The sequence below is a fragment of the Scomber scombrus genome, chromosome 16 (genome assembly GCF_963691925.1).
Source record: "Scomber scombrus chromosome 16, fScoSco1.1, whole genome shotgun sequence".
NCBI classification, from domain to species: domain Eukaryota; kingdom Metazoa; phylum Chordata; class Actinopteri; order Scombriformes; family Scombridae; genus Scomber; species Scomber scombrus.
Genome location: NC_084985.1, coordinates 16,136,705 through 16,154,293, shown reverse-complemented (window position 1 = coordinate 16,154,293; position 17,589 = coordinate 16,136,705). Strand labels below are relative to the sequence as shown.

Genomic DNA, 17,589 nt, shown 5'->3' with positions numbered 1-17,589 from the left:
GTTTCTTCACACTTTGGGCGCTCAGAGTCTCAAGGCCCTTCTGGCATTTGCCTGGTTTGCCAGATTACCAGTCCGTCACTGCTCTCCATCCACTCCTTCCTCTCATCTCTACAGGATTATTTATTCATGTCTGAGTCAAAAATCAATGGACTGAAGTTATATTATATCCACCTAGTCAATTTCCCAAAACCAGTGACTGTAGTATTGTAATGGTTACTCATCATCTGATCTTTGTTGAGTTATTTTTATTGAAAAAATGTCCATTCACAACATACACAGTTCACAGTGGAGGAATGAATTCATAAAACAGTGAGTTAAAATATTTATATCTCTATTGCCATCATTCTTGTCTCATTGAGTCACTGTGCTGTATGCCCACGCCTCTGAGCTGCATATTTAGTGCATAAAATAAGAATCTAGAAAAATATTCAGAATGTGGAGCTGCATGTCAAAACACAGTGACCAATCAGAGCCTCTTACAAAACCCAATAAACGCGAGCTGTGGAGTGTTGGTGCAGTTTTTTTTTTTCAGTGTTAATGCACATTTTCCACTTTTGGCTCGTCACCCTCATCCAGGAACTCATCTATAAACTCCATCACCTCCCCCTGTGGACACACACACAAAAAGAATAAACCGAAGATAAGCATCAGTTTTATTTCAAAGAGACATCTGCACCAAGTGAATTAGCATAAATCCTCCCACTCACAGTTATATCTCAGATTTCTCATATCTGACATAACTTAAGAGATTACAGTCAAGAGCTGAACAGTATTTACCACATGCAGCATGTAATCTGGTTTATACAGGGTTGCCCTGATGGTCACAGTCCTTGTGCTACATCATAATAACTTAAAGAAATGCCAAGTGTCATGCTGCCATCCCATGGAACTCTGTGATATTGCATCCTGATAAAAACAGGGCCCACATTGTACTGCAAGGGAGTCATGTGACCAGATGGAAGAATCCAGGGTTTTTCCATAAATTACACAAGGACAGAGCCGCAAACAACCTAATCCAACTTAATCCACACAGGTCTATTTCTAAGAGTGGACTTTATATTATCGTCATTTCACCCGAGCAAATATACCCTGAAATGTACAAATACACAAACTATGTAAACATGGGCACTCACCTCATCGTCGCTCACCAGGCGCTGTTTGGAGAACTCCAGCATCTGTAGCTGCATGGTTGTCTGGTTGTGGTACCGCACTGATTCCTGCAGACGCACAACAGACAATTAAGAAACTGTGTTTATGTTTGCATTTTGTAAAATTAAGTAGAATTATTAACTGTCTTGGTATAAAGTATGCAATCATTAAAATGTCTTACTGATCTGGGGTGGAAATCCTCATCTATCAGCCCCCACTGGCCTTTGTGAAACTTGTAATAGGCAACGTTATTCTTCATGACCTCATCGCTGGGGTCAAATAGCATGTAGCTGGCTGCGCACGGCACTGCGTTTTTTAGGTCATTCACTGAAAACACACCTATTAGAGCTTAATCCAGGGAACTTGCTTGAACTCCAAAGAATACAAGTGCTCAGTGTGTGCTGACTGTGTGTCAGCAATAGCAAAATGAAAACAATTTGATACTCACGTTTGTAGTATGCGAACTGTAAGTAGTGGTACATGGTGGCCACAAACTTCTCAACGACGAAGCCCCCAACGACAGGTGTCAGGTCACTCTCACATGTAACTTTCCTCTCCAGGACCTCAATGTAGTGATCTCGAGAGGAAAGAAAACCAAGCTGTGCTTTAGACATCTGGTGAGTTTTCAAAAAGTTAAAAGAAAACCAACTTATTGAAGAAGGGGTCAAATGAAAACAAAAGGCAGATGCCAAGGGGACTATGAAAGAAATGAAATGCAGTTATGTACTATATAGACTATAGATAAAGGAATGAGGTATTGACATGATGGGGGATGAACTGACCTGCTATAGAGGGGTAAAAATCTTTAAAGTCTTTGACGTCCCTGGGGCCCTCAGACGCAGCCAGACACTCATCATAAACCTTGAAGAAGTCCCGCAGAGCCAACTCCATGTCTGACACTGATGTTCGGAAGTTCTCCCCGTTATACGCCCTCACGGCACGCACAAACAATGTCTGCAACAAGCCACGACAAAAAAATGTAAAATTCATTCATGGTCATTTTGAGTATGATTGCAATATTGGGGCAATTTACATGGTTTAACAGGATTTTCTTGTCAAATTCAATCATGTATTTAACTATTTCTATCTTTATTGCTGTCTATATCAGGAGCACTGCACATTTTCTACATTCACACTAGAGCACAGACCTTCCTTTGATGAGATTTTATTCAGAGGCAAAAATATTTAAGTGATAATTTTGTGAGGCAGAGAGTGAAGACCCTCAGACCCTCAGATCAAAACAGCGCTCCAAATGAAATTTTGATTGAGTTTTCAATTTGCGTAATGAACCTGAACACCACCTTATTTGCTCGGGCCACTGACGGATGCTTAAACTCATTTTGGGAAGCATTGGTTGTGTGTGAGTCCATGTAAGCACAAACCCACCATACTGGATGACGGGATGGTGGATATGGGTGTGTCTCCCTGTGATGACCAGATATCATAATGACTGTTTGTGTGTGTGTGTGTGTGTGTGTGCGTATATATATACTTCATAGGATTTGGTCTCCAGGTCTTTGAGATATTCTTCGGCCCCGGGCATGCTCTTGTAGTATGCCATGTTCCTCTGCATCATCTCATCTTTGGGGTGCTTCAGCAGGAAGGTGTGGGCAGCAGACACCGCCTTGCCCAGATTGTCAGACTGCAAGAAAGAACACAAACACATCATTAAAAGCTATTTTATGTTTGACCTCATAAATATAGAAAAAATTACAATTGGTTAAGTGCTTTCTGAACCTACTTAGGACCTGTGAAGTACCTCAAAACAAATAAGCACTAACAATAGATGGTGATAATATGTGGTGCAAAGAGGCTCCATCTTAACATGTCTACTGTTATAATATGACTGCAGTGTAGATGGAAGGAAACTTTTAGTTATATTCCAAAAATAAAACACAACTTTAAGTGTCTTATCAGCTACTTGGGCAACATAAACCTCCAGAGCAACTTCAGTGTTTTTTGGCATAGTTTCTATCAGTCTGTTGTAACCATCCTTCCAAAAGTTATTCACTCATTTGGTGTTTTGATGATCGGAGTATAGACTTGTGGGCCTTAAATCTCCCATAGGTGTTCACCTGGTTCGAAATCAAGGCCAATGCTGTAGCATAGCATTCACGTCGGTCAGTCTAAAGGAGCATGTGGATCCAAACCATGCCAGCAAAGTGTTACACACACCTGTTTGGAGGCATGCATTATGTTTCTCTATTCATGTGTGCACATCTGTGCACACACTGTATTGATTGTTTGAGTTAATTAGAACAATCCCTCAATCACACAACTCTAAATATGACTAATTCTAACCTTTGACTTGTGATTTTAAGACTTAAATGACTGTGACCCAAAGTTTAACCCTAGACCGTGGAAGAAGGATGATCAACCAGCAGAATTGTACTAATCTTTGTCCCCTCTTCAGAACCTAATTTCCTCATAATAATAGTAATAAAATAACAAGAAAACACATAAGCAATTGGTCCCCCTGCTTTTGCAGCCTTTGTAGCCAAAAAGCGTATCCGTGGCACGTAGGCTACTGTATGTGACGTCAGAACACATTTCAGGAAAAAATCACTGATATTTGGGAGAAACTGTGGATGCACTGGCACCCACAAAGATGTACGACATTTAAACAAAACAAGAGTAAAGCTGTCACCTTTCTGTCACTTCTCCATTCAAATCGATTTGAACCCCACATATTAAACATGTTTGCTTACTTTAAAGTAAGCGTACTGCAGGTATCTGTACGGCTCTCTCCTCTCAAACTCATCTATGGTGTCCCGGCTGGGCATGGCCTGTCTGAAAGCGGGCAGCCCTTGTTTGCAGCGCTTCAGACACTGCGCCCTCTTCACCACGTTACCAAACGCCCGTAGCTCCGGGAACTCCGCAAACTTCTGCTCGTCGTCCAGCCTGACGGAGCTGCAGTTGAGGTTGCAGAAGGCCTCGCTGTCCCGCAGCAGCCGGTAAAGCCTCAGAGACATCTCCATGTACTCCACGGTGTCCTTCCACTTCTCCCCGGTGTACTGGTCCAGCGCGTATTTGTACGCGGACTCCAGAGGCATCAGCTCATGCTTGGGGAAGCTCCTGAAGCTATATTTTTCATACTGCGAGTTCACAGCAGTGACGGACAATGCCATCAACAGCGCAGAGAATAGTCGAGAAGAAGTGGAGGGTGCCATGTTAAAGTTTGGTAACTGGTGGAGGGGCTGGCTGGTTGGGATGATTCCGGACGGTCGGCCTGCGTAGGACCGCCTCAAGTTCCACCACGTATCCGGATAAAGCCTTCCCCCCCCCCCGGGCTCCAAGCAAGAACAGGCGGCCCCCACCTTGTAGAGCACCTCCTCCAACTAGATCACAGAAGTATAAATCACTGCTGTTGTTCTGTCCATAGACAGTACAAGCAAAATCTCACAGAGAATAAACCAAAACTGTACCTCATAACTAAATGCATGTATTCTTTAGGTAAGGGGCAATGTGGGTTTGCATCTTTGTTTGATTTTAAGGCCTAATCAAAGCATTATTCCCATAAAATAAAATAAAAATAAGTTTTAACCCTCTCGATCACTAATTAGACCCCCGGTGAGAGTGAAGTGTCCCTCCTCCTCCTCCCACTGCCACGTAGAGACATTCCTGCCTGGTCTACCCCCCTCCACTCTAAAGGCCTACATCACAAACACATCAGTATCCATGCCTAGTATGACCTTAGAGCAAGCACCATAAGTCCTGCTCATAGTTAAAATTTCGACTGCAATTCTGAGATTTAGCCAGATGTTATGCTTAAACTGATCCAGAGGGGGGGATGTGCCTGCAGCTGTGTGGAGACCCCTACGTTACCACGTTGACACATCGCAGAGGCTTCACTGCGCAAGAGCAATACGTGGTGCCCAAGCTATCCCATTCAATCCCCAAAGTGCGTTAGTTTATCAACAAAGAAGCAGACTCAGACCGGAAATACAGATTGCAGTTTCAAAATATTAGCACCACTGGCTACTTAAGCTTTGTTTGAATTTGTTTGTGTTTCACGCACATTGGACCACGTATCTTACGTCATTTTATGTTTTACTTTTACTTGATAAAACAATGCAGAATGTGGTTTTCAGGCGACCAGTAGAAGTTTTATTTTTAAGTATGACCGGAAGTCGTGTAGTTGTTTGCCTAACTTGACGTGTGATTTTTCCTATACTGGGACTGGGGGCAGGACTTATACCCAAGTCGGAGTAAAGGAAATCAAAGTACCGGGGAACAGGGAGGCAGCGCGCACACAGATACACACACATACAGGCCATACCCACACTTATCTCCATCTTTTAGAAGTTTGTCGTTGGTGAAAATGATCCAGTGCGTGCGGATCGTGTTGTATCTGTCGGTGCTGGTGGCGTACGTCGCCTCCAACGCTCCTGTGGCACCGTTAGACGACATCTTAATTGAGAAAACTTTCGTGCCAGAGCAGTGTGTGCGCGCAGTCAAAGATGGGGATTATGTCAGGTATCATTACAACGGCATGTTTCCGGACGGCAAGAAGTTCGACTCAAGGTCAGTATCACACAGCTGATGACTTTATTATGTCGCTTTAATCTCAATTTGCAGAACAAACTGGGATGCACGGTGGGAACAGCGTGCGCGATGCGTAAAAGTGCGCGTTGGTTCATCCCTGGGAGCCACGCAAGCAAGCAGGCTGACTGCAGATCTGGATTCATTTATGCTTAACTCAAGGGCTATACATCATTGTAATGTCAATGACCCTCTATTGGATTACAGAAATAACCCCTACCTCATGAGATGGATGATTTGCAAGAAGATGAGACTTTGTAGAATTATGTTCACACTGGATACTAAGTCCTCATTCATTTAGCTGGAACCCACTTCTCTCAAGGTCCCTTTACTCCACTTGGGGAGCCATCAGTTTTCAATATGCTTGTTTGGTCTGGTCAACAGTCCAAAACCTACAATTTAATTTACTGTCACATGTGACAAAGAAAAGCACTTTATCCCTACTTTTGAGAAGCTGAAGCCAGATAATATTTGTCCTTTTTCTTGAATATGACAGAAAGGATCATTCGATTATCAAAATACTTGCACCTTAATCTTCTGTCGATTAACTAAGTGATTAATGAACTGATTTTTGCAGCTGTAATATGCATGAGACAGTGTAAGAAGATTGCATTTTGAGAGTGTCCTGATGAAAGTGGGGTTCTTGTTAAATTAGCAGTTTCTGGAACTAGGCATTGAATGGATGGATGTACTATCAGTCATTAAAGTCCTCATAAGTACATTTGTGTGTGCGTGTTTCCCAGTTATGATCGTGGCAGCACCTACAACGTGTTTGTTGGCAAGAAACAGCTGATCCAAGGGATGGATAAAGCTCTGGTGGGAATGTGTGTCAACGAGAGAAGACTGGTAAAAATCCCACCACACCTCGCTTATGGGAAACAGGGATATGGTACGTATGTTGTAGTGTGTATTAAACTTCCTGTCACTTAAGCACATCCTTTTCTCCCATCATGCCACTGAGTTATTGTCTGGACAGACTATAACATGCTCATTACAAACGTTTGACGACGGGACTGGAGTTTATTCCTCTGGGGAGTCATTATAAATATGCAGATGAGTGAGCACACGGCAGCGCAGCTCGCCATAACAATGAGAGAATTTGGTTTAACGTTGGCACAAGTATGAGGGGGAAAAAATGACAGTACTGGGCTGTGTTGCATCAGAGTCAGTCAAAGCAGAGAGGAAGTTGACTGACCCTAAGCATCCATCTTTAATGACATCAGACAGACATCACAGACCAGGAAGCAGGCCACACGATCAAAAATGTCAGCTACTAGAAACACTAACGCTGCCAATGTCAGAGCATCCCTCATCAGCCTTCAGACAATAAGATTTTTCTAAGATCTGTATGTGACCATAAATAAACTCTCCACAGTAGCATTATGTTTGTCTCAGAAATAATGTGTTTGCAAATGATTGTAGTGATAAGAAGAAAAATGTTAAGGCTCTGTTTACATGTAGAGCCCCGTGCGTCTGTGTGTGTATTTGTGTGTGTGTGTGTGTGTGTGTGTGTGTGTGTGTGTATGTGCGTGCGTGTGCTTAAATAGTTAGATAATGGGAGAGGGAGGAGAGAGGTGGGACATGTGTAGACAGGTAAAAGCTGAGGCTGTGTCCTCTACAACCAGTCTGAATAAGAGGAAACATGAGAGAGAGAAAAGACAATAAAGACAAAGAGGGAGACAAATTTAAACTGGAAAGAGGCCCGCCACCTCAGCAGTAGTCAAGAATTAATGGCTGCCACCCACACCGTCCCCGCTGTTTCACCTTCTTCTCCTCATCCGTGTCTCCTTCACACCCGCAAAGCTTTGAAAGGCTCTCAAGGCAAATTCATGATAGTGAAGCCAAGCTGCAGTGAGGGATAACATTTCATATGCAGAAAAAAATGCAAGCTGATGTTAGTAAACTGTGGACAGCATGCTTATGTTTGCAAACACAGCTGGTTAAGATGTTGCATAAATGTCGGTGAGTGCAGCTTTAACTGTATAGACTGCAAAGTCATTGATGCTCAGGAGCTTCCAGTGAGGTGACCAAAGTCATACCTTCTTTGGTATTTCAGGAAAATTGGCATTAATTAATGACATGAATAGCTTTCTTTGTGGATTACACAGTTTTTATACAATTAAAAACTATTTTACACAATACAAAAACATTTATCCCCAACAAGTGGAAAGCATAGATGTTTTATGTCTTTTTTCTTCTTCCGTCAGCTAAACACAACTTCATGATCTGAGTATTTCTTAGTTTGCATTCAAGTTTGTGTCGACTTCACTGATGCTATTAAGCCTTTAATGTAGGCTGATGAGTATCTTCACATCTGGTTTTGTTGTAAGTTCAGGTAAAATCACTCAGGTGTTCAAAGTTTTAGGTAAAACTGTCAAATCTGTCAAAACCCTCCATGTCTTCAAAGGTTAGTGCATCTAAAAAAAATAAAGCAAAACCTTAAACATTTTTTTCAATATGGATTAACGCTCTTGCACGTATACCATTTTCATTTGAATTTTGGAATATAACATCCACATTTCAAAATGCCTAATGGCCGAGGAGCAGTTTTAATCAGTGTCTTTCCCAACAGCACTCAGTTTTATTTCCCAGAAATTTATGAGGTAGGGTTGGGATTTCTGGCACAACTTCCTCGCATACTTGCAGGCTGTATGGGGAAGAAAAAGCAGTCAAAACTCCAGCAACACTTTTAGTATCAAGAAAAACTTGCGGCCTTAAAGTTGAAAGATTTGAACCCTTTTCACATCCCCAATCATATTGTGCCCTATTTAACAATATATGCCAATCAAATACAAAAGAGACATGTCAAAATCCAATTATGTTTGCTTCCTGTAAAACGGAATATGACGTGTGCTTATGTAGGCTTGAACCAGCCAGTTACAACCAATAATATCATGACATCCACCCATCAATCAATCTTCAACTTTTAGATTCTAAGATTCATTATTAAGTGCCTGTTTTGCAACATTCAAATCAAATTCCTCCCAATGTTATGAAATATGCCACGATACAGAAGTTAGACACATTGCTGTTTCATCTGGACTTTATTATGGGTCAACATACAAGTTGTTCTTGATACTACAATACTACTAGCTTTTTAGAATTTTGCAAAGGAGGACTTTAAAGTTTCTGAAAGGTCTTTGCTTGATTGTTGGAGTCATGATTAAAACTACTGTAGCCTATATACCAAAGGACATGCAGTCATTATGGTTTCTCATAGAGTGATAGTTTGTGGCCAAAGTGTAAACAATAATACACAGACAGATGAGTAGGGATGGAACACAAAGGAGAGGTGTAAGTATTTGGAGATTTATACTGTAAGTGACACTCGATTAGACAGTAAACCAAATTGATTTCCTGACATTTGATTCTCTTCTTAACCTAAATTTCATCATTGCAATTTTCAATATATTACCTGACATCTTAGCTCCAATGATCGATGGCATCTAACCAGATGTTCAGCCAACATCCCAGTATCTTTAACTGGTCAGTCTGTAATTAAACAGGACAAACATTACAAATACATGCACTGATGTATGAAGAATAATAAAGAGTCATTACATTGAGTACAGCTGTTTGAAATAGAAACTGATTGACCTCATCTTCTCTTCAGGTAACATCATCCCCCCTGACTCCATTCTCCATTTTGACGTCCTGCTGCTTGATGTATGGAACCCCGAAGATGGCGTCCAGAGCAACACCTACCATACCCCTCTGATCTGCTCCAGAAAGGTGGAGGTTTCTGACTACGTCCGCTACCACTACAACGGCACCCTGCTGGATGGGACGCTCTTTGATTCCAGGTTTGATCCACGCTTTCATCACCTCATTCACACACACATTCCCACATTTCACACACACACACACACACACACACACACACACACACACACACACACACACACACACACACACACACACACACACACACACACACACACACACACATGCACACACACACACACACACACACACACACACAAACACACATACATGTAACTTCTCTTCTCTGCTCTTTGCTGCAGCCACACCCGCATGCGCACCTATGACACTTACGTCGGGATTGGCTGGCTGATCGCAGGTATGGATCAGGGCCTTCTGGGAATGTGCGTTGGAGAGAGACGCATCATCACTATGCCACCATCACTTGGATACGGAGAGAACGGAGACGGTAACATCTTCTTTATTATGATTATTTGTTTCTTTGAGTCTAATTATACTCCTGACAGTGACTTCAAGTCTTTAAAGCGTACACTGCTTTGGGAATAACTTGACACTGAAAATTGTAGTGGAAAGCCATAGGTGCTGTAGTTGCACACTTGGAGCATGAAGGGGCAGTACATCACACACACAATGCATCTTTACAGTTTTATCACTCTTTCACACCTGTTAGACCTCCCACTTTAACACAGCAACTTCTTACCTTCACAAACTAATTGAATCCATTTTTTTTTTTTAAATTTGAGTGACTTATTCCAGTTTGATTCTTGCTCTACACATATTCACAATAGTAATAAAATCAGGAAGATGTTTCCTCTCATACTCCCTCAGCACACCTTAAAGCTTGTGAAAAGCTTGTATGACTCTTTAAGTGACAGGTTGTTGCAGTATTTACTATTGAGAGACTTTCAAACTTATGTGTAAAAGTTTAATGTTTTTTCCAGGCCAGTCATATTTCAAGATAACCTCCATTAGTAAAGAAGCAAAATATATTCACATCCAGAGTGAGGGAGTCTATCAAAGTCAGTTTAATTATAGTCAAACATTCCGTCTTCTTTATCTGTCTCCGTCTCCACACTCCCTGGCCCTCCCTCTCATCTTCCACCATTTCTTCTTCTCCTCTCTTCAGGTAGCGACATCCCAGGTCAGGCGTCTTTGGTGTTTGATGTTGTACTCCTGGACCTCCACAACCCTAGAGATGGGGTCTCAGTGACCAATCAGAAGGTGCCTGAGTCCTGCACTAGGAAGACTGTTGCTGGAGACTTTGTGCGTTACCACTATAATGGCAGCCTTCTCGATGGGACGTTTTTTGATTCCAGGTGTGTGTGGGTTATTTTACTTAATTGCACAGAAGGTTAATAGTAAATCTTTGGGTTAGAAATAGTAGGTAGATTTTCAGCAAATGCTTTGTAGTTTTGTCTGTTGTTCCTCAAGTAGCCTCAAGGTGGCAGCTTCTCTCTGCGTACTGAAGACTCATTGAGTAATGAATTGAAACTTAACGCCACTTGTTGAAATGTTCTGTTTGTATCTTCTGAATAGTTTCCTTTCTTTTTTTGAAGTTATACCTACTATATCATCAAAGAATACTAGTCTCAGAATAAAGTATTAAAATTCTTGAAAAGTATTAAATATTGCATGTATGCAGTAATCAAAGGTCTTATTTTCTTATCAAGTTGCTTTGTGCATGTCAACTATAGAAAGAATACACAACAGTATGTACAATATGCTTAATTAAGTGGAGGACTCCACATTGCAGTCATTTTACAGTGCTGCAAATATGTTTGAAACACCTGCTTTGATCATTTACAGCTGAGAAACATTTACTGGACTTCTTGTTTTTATCATCACATGCCTTGTTGTCTTTGTTGTTACTTCTTAAAAAAAAGAAATAATTTTGCACGTCCTGTATAAAAGTCAAGGACTCTTTTGTTGCACTCTGAGATAACAGGATGCATCTTTTCACAGAAAGCACATCTGTTTACTTCCTGTGACGCATATTTTTTATGCCTTCATACATTTACATCTACCAGTAATTTGATGCTCTTGATAAAACCTCACCATATATCTCTTTAATGCTAACATGCACACACAAACCACAGATGTTTGCATGACCAATACACACTACTGGGTGCAGCTGAGTCACAGTGGTTTTGAGGGTAACATTTCTCTGAAACTGCTCCTTATAACTGACGCATTTAACATCCTGTAATCTCTGTAAGATTGTATATCTTAGTACCCTGAGCATTTGACTAAAGACTGTTTACTGTCATCAAAAGGCTATCTTAATATTCAGTTCTTGGTTTGTCTGTGACTGTTTTGATAATAATATATTGATGGTATGATAATAATATTTTTCTTAATATTTTCTGCTCCACAGCTACTCTCGTAATCGTACCTATGACACCTATGTGGGCCGAGGCTATGTGATCGCTGGCATGGACGAGGGTCTGATTGGAGTCTGCATTGGAGAGAGACGCACCATCACCATCCCCCCACATCTCGGCTATGGAGAGGAGGGCACAGGTGTGTGTGTAAAGCTTTAATATCCAGTTATATGTATCAGAAACAGTTTGCAGTTTGTAATATCAGATCTCACTGCCTTCTTTCTCTCAGGCACTAAGATCCCAGGTTCAGCTGTTCTGGTGTTTGACGTTGACATCATCGACTTCCACAACCCGGAAGATAACACTGAGATCACAGTCACTTACATGCCAGATGAGTGTATTAAGCAAACAAAGAAGGGAGACTTTGTCAAATATCACTACAATGCCTCTTTGATGGACGACACATCCATTGACTCAACGTGAGTAACATTGGCCTGTTAGGATCATCTGCACTTTAAGTGAGTCAGATTTTTCATTGTGTACTCTCATGTACTCCTTTTTCCACAGTGGCCTAAAAACAACATAAGCACTTTCTTAAACATCACAGTTCAGTACAAATCTGCAGATATTGTGCAAAGGATGAGGTAAAAGGATTTATACATTCTAAGAGGAAGTTCTATGTGCAAAGGTTGTGTGGATTACTGTAATTTCCATTTCCACAAGAAATGCTGTGGTTGATGAGCTCATAGTGCAAGCAGGACAGACAGGACAACCTTCAACATGGCATACTCATAACATTCTTATATAAATAAAAAAATATTAAAATACACAAAATGTCAAGTCAGCCAGACAGAAGTTATCTCAGGGCACATGTCACACAGAGCAGGTCTAGATCGTACTCTTTAATATAGAGAGACCTGTTGTGGGAATTTCTGGAAAACAGAGGACTGACAACAAGAGAGTGGTACTTCTAGTTTATTCAGGCACTTGTAAATGAACGTGAGAGCGTACGGCATACTCACTGCAGTCTGCTTTTATACACACACACACACACACACACACACACACACACACACACACACACACACACACACACACACACACACACACACACACACACACACAACACAACACAACACAACACAACACAATTGCTTGGATACCTTTAGTACACACCACCCACCTTATATGACACTAAGCCAAGTTAAGAATGGACATGAACGGAAAGATGAGTGTGAACAAAATCAGCTGTTTAAATACCTCAAGCTATGCGGCTGTGACCTAAATAAAGTTTTAGGACCCTCACTAGTGGTGTAAGAAATGTGCTGTATTTTCGTCAAATAAGACCCAACATTCCCCCATGAGCAAGCACTTGGCAACAGCGGCAAGGAAAAACCTTTTAATGGGAAGAAACCTTGAGCAGAAGCAGGCTCTGGGTGGGCGGCCATCAGCCTTGACCAGTTAGGTTTAATGTTCAATGTAATAATTATGAAAGAATGCTTTGATAGACTTCAGCTGACCAGTTTCACTCCCAAAACTATTGTAGTTTCTGGATTCAACCTAGCTACGGCCTGTTGGACTTGAGCTCTCTTCATTAGCTAATCTTACACTATGTCCTCGCGTTCGTTTAATAAAGCAATAGGAGAAGATATTCGGTCTCAATATGCCATTTTATTTAGCAGTAAATGAATAAAGCGTACAGAGCTCTGGGTCGAGATCTTCCTATCCCTGACGAACAACAGAGTGTGTCAGTTCATGAAGTCTGACTGACTATGCTTTTCCCTGACCCAGTCTTATATACAATACAGAATGTTTATGCAATGTGTGAGGTGTTGTCTCTCCTGATTGGCTGTTGATCTGACTCCATCTTCCACCTTCATAATCATATGTGACTTCATGTGACCCCCTTAAGCAACGTCCGGTGTAGTGAGATAGTCCCTATTTCTGAAACTACAGAACACAAGACATCCTGTACAGTGGTGTGCACAAGGGGGGGGGGGGGGGGGGGGGGGGGCAATCAACTGTCTTCAGTACTTTTCCACTGTCATCTTGGGTACATCATATTACACAACACACTTAATGCTTTCAAACTGAGGGGGGTAAGAAAATATTATCAGAAATTATGATCCGATAAGAAAAATATAGGCAATATATTCATGTATATTTGTTTCACTTCCACTCCATTTATTTCAGGTATAATTATGGAAAGACGTACAACATCGTCCTGGGAGCCAACCAGGTAGTCCCAGGGATGGAGGATGGACTGATGGACATGTGTGTGGGAGAAAAGAGACACATTGTTATACCTCCTCACCTGGGCTATGGAGAGAGAGGAGTCAGTAAGTACACACACACACACACACACACACACACACACACACACACACACACACACACACACACACACACACACACACACACACACACACACACACACACACACAGAGTGGAGTAAACAAGACATACTTCCACGTTAAGAGGAAACATGCTGTGCCTTAAGAAGAGAATCAAAAATGAAAACTCCAGCAACACCTGTAGTGTAAAGAACAACTTCATTGTGAGACGAATGCATCTCAGCTGTTCAGGTCTAGTTAGCTGAGCTAACTGGCTGCTAGCTTCAGCTTCATATTTATTGTACAGACACGAGAGATATACTGATCTTCTCATTTTACCCTTAACAATGAAGTGATTCTCAGTACATTGAACTATTCCACTGACTTTGTGTAGCTGACGAAGTTCCAGGGAGTGCTGTGCTTATTTTCGACATTGAGCTGGTGGAAATAGAGGAAGGACTTCCTGAGGGCTACATGTTCATCTGGAACGATGATGTGTCACCTGACCTCTTCACTGAGATGGACGCTGACGACAACAAGCAGGTGGAGCCCTCTGAGGTATGTCCAATGTCCAGTGTTTTTATTTGAACATACATCTGAGACATTTCCCCTTTTTGCTTCTGTCCGTGCATCCTTAATTTACCCTTTTCCTTTTCTTTCTTTGTCTCTATAGTTCACTGACTACATCATACGGCAGGTGAACGAGGGTAAAGGTCGCCTGGCTCCTGGCTTCGATCCCTATCGCATCATTGACAACATGTTCTCCAACCAGGACCGTGATGGAGATGGGAAGATTACAGAGAGCGAGTTTAAACTTAAAGCAGATGAATCAGCCTCCCATGACGAGCTATGACGGGACTAAAAATAAAACTCAGATCAGGGTGTAGGGTGAAGGGTCAGACAGTCAGCGAAATGGGAGGGGGGTTACAGGGATACATACTCTATGTGGGTGATAGAGTAGAAGAGGATGGGTTTGTGATTGTAAAATAGCAAGTATGGAGTTGGAAATGTGCCAAGAGAGATGATGGCCTAAGGACATCTTATCCTTAAAGTATCAAGGTGCTGGATTTAGTGGCATCTAGATGTGAGGTTGCAGATTATAGCCAAGCGAATACCCCCCCCCCCCCCCCCCACCCCCCCCCCCCCCCCCCCACCCCCCCCTTCCAAGCCTGTAGGAGAACCTACTGTGGCAAAAAACTCACAATAAACATGAAACTCCCTTTCTAGAGCCAGTGTTTGGTTTGTCTGCTCTGGGCTGTGGCAAGTGAAGCATGGTGGGCTCTGTGGAAGGGGACCCACTTTCTATGTAAATATAAAGGGCTCATTCTAATGTTACGGAAACACAATTCTTATTTTCAGGTGATTAAACATTAATTTAAACATATTTCTGCCAAGTCCGTTCCGCTAGATGCCACTAAATTCTACCCACTGCACCTTTTAAAGGACGAGGCTGATGATTTTCTATATTTTTCTAAAGTCAAAAATTCTCGCAATGAACGGATCTACTAACAAGTATTATGTGTGTAGCCAAAGCCTGATTTATTGTATTCCTCTATGCCATAGACCTCCGCTGTTGTCCAAAACCTATTAAAAACACTGCTAGATGACATGTTTCTTTACCTCAGAGAGTACAGCAACAGTAGCTTATTTAGAAACAGCTCCAAATAGTAATAATAGCAATCAGGTTTTCATTCTCCAGAGAGTAGCTCTGTGTACAGCAGACGCCATTGCTTCACAGTGTTACATTATACATTTCTAAAAGAACTTCAGTATACAGTCAAGAGGTTGTGATATGTAGTACAACAAGCTAGCAAATTTCTGTGAACTGAACCATATTGATGTGCATACTCAGTGGTGTCTGCTGCACACAGAACTACTCTCTGCAGACTAATCGCTGTTATTAGTCTTTGAAGCCGTTTCTAATTAAATTACAGTAATCACCCTCTTTGGGATAAAGGAACATATCACCCAGTGCAACAGTGTGGGTCATTAATGTGTCATTATTAGTTTTTGGACGACAATGGAGGTCTATGGCACAGAGGAATACAATATCAATATAACATCAGGCTTTCAATACACGCACAATACTTGTTAGTAGATCAGTTCACTCATTTGTTGACAATAAGAAAAATATAGAAAATCACCATCCTTATCCTTTAAAGAACCAAATGAATCTGAGAAGAAAGATGGATGATTTTTGTATGCAAAGATTATTTTGAGAGCTAAATATCACCGTATTTCAGGTCAACGATGATAGTGAATGACTTTTCTTTTTTACCTCGTCTCTCATCAAGTTGTTTGTCTTGTTTTTCATTACATATTTTTGAAGGGTATAAAAGCACTCCCGTGTGAAAGAACAAACCATGGCCTCACTCCACAATCTCTACATTCAACACTCCTGCATCCTTCCTGACTTTCACTGTTGTTACCATTTTCATTTCTCTCTGCTGGGTCTTCCAGGAGCAATGGCTCTATCATCACTCACTGTAATATATTGTGATGATCGAAATTGAAATTGTCTCTGAAGGTTACCACTCATTTATTGATGCAAATAGGTGATTATTTTAAGTGAGAGTTTTAAGTTAGGGTAACATTTTATTTACACGGTTTACAGCTAAAACCTTCCACTGTTGTACTTTCAAATGTCAAGATGCCTTCTGTGTTTTCTACTGTCAAAAAAATCCTAAAATGTAGTTCCATGGCCTGTTTCACCCGATTGCAATCAAGGACTTTGTGCTCGTGTGTGTGCGTGTGTGCATGTGCGTGTGCGTGCATGTGTGTAAATGTGTGTGGGCTCAAAGTTTAATTTGATAAAATGACCTGACCTAAAAGAAAATTATATTGTGTCTCTTCATTTGTCCTTATTATTTGCCTATTTGCCTAAAACTCTTGTCTACTTCAGATTATTTAACTCTAGTTTTGTTGCATCAACTTAACACAAAACAGGACAATTTAATTTTTTCGTTTATTTATTTAGGAGAACAACATAATTCACAATGACATATCATATACATCAAATTAAAGAGGAGTTTTTACAAATGTAAATCGATAGTTGTGGTATAAAATGTAGGTGAATATAAGATACCGACAATGAGAATTGCATTTAATGATTATGTTTATGATGACTACACTCAAGATTATGATATGTGGTTAAGAGTGAAGAATGTTTATGAAATGTAATTTAATAGGTAGATTCTTGATGTGTTGATGAAGAAGGAAACCACCGCTGACACGGTCCCAATCTGAATCTCTCCCTCTCTCCAATTCTTACAACACTATATACAGGTGCATCTCAATAAATTTGAATATCGTGGAAAAGTTCATTTATTTCCGTAATTCAATTTAAAAATTAAAACTCATATACTATATGGATTCATTACACACAAAGTGAAATATTTCAAGCCTTTCTTTGTTTAAATCTTGATGATTATGGCTTACAGCTAATGAAAACCCCAAATTCAGTATCTCAAAAAATTAGAATATTACATAAGACCAATAAAAAACAAGGATTTTTTTTTCTT

At 41.0% G+C, this 17,589-nt stretch overlaps 2 protein-coding genes across 2 annotated transcripts; one reads left to right on the top strand and one right to left on the bottom strand.

The window, feature by feature from the left end:
- Positions 1-229: 229 nt before the first annotated feature.
- On the bottom strand, positions 230-4,387 carry crtap (cartilage associated protein). Its single transcript, XM_062436446.1, has 7 exons — positions 3,858-4,387; positions 2,642-2,791; positions 1,932-2,103; positions 1,598-1,726; positions 1,331-1,476; positions 1,134-1,217; positions 230-606 (listed from the first exon to the last, which is right to left on the bottom strand). The coding sequence occupies exons 1-7, from the start codon at positions 4,317-4,319 to the stop codon at positions 535-537; spliced, it is 1,215 nt and encodes a 404-aa protein (XP_062292430.1). The 5' UTR covers positions 4,320-4,387; the 3' UTR covers positions 230-534.
- Positions 4,388-5,389: 1,002 nt separating this feature from the next.
- Positions 5,390-16,898, top strand: fkbp9 (FKBP prolyl isomerase 9). The gene is made up of 10 exons (XM_062436322.1): positions 5,390-5,673; positions 6,435-6,580; positions 9,305-9,494; positions 9,717-9,862; positions 10,541-10,730; positions 11,789-11,934; positions 12,025-12,214; positions 13,929-14,074; positions 14,463-14,626; positions 14,742-16,898. The coding sequence occupies exons 1-10, from the start codon at positions 5,471-5,473 to the stop codon at positions 14,919-14,921; spliced, it is 1,701 nt and encodes a 566-aa protein (XP_062292306.1). The 5' UTR covers positions 5,390-5,470; the 3' UTR covers positions 14,922-16,898.
- The last annotated feature ends 691 nt before the right edge of the window (positions 16,899-17,589 follow it).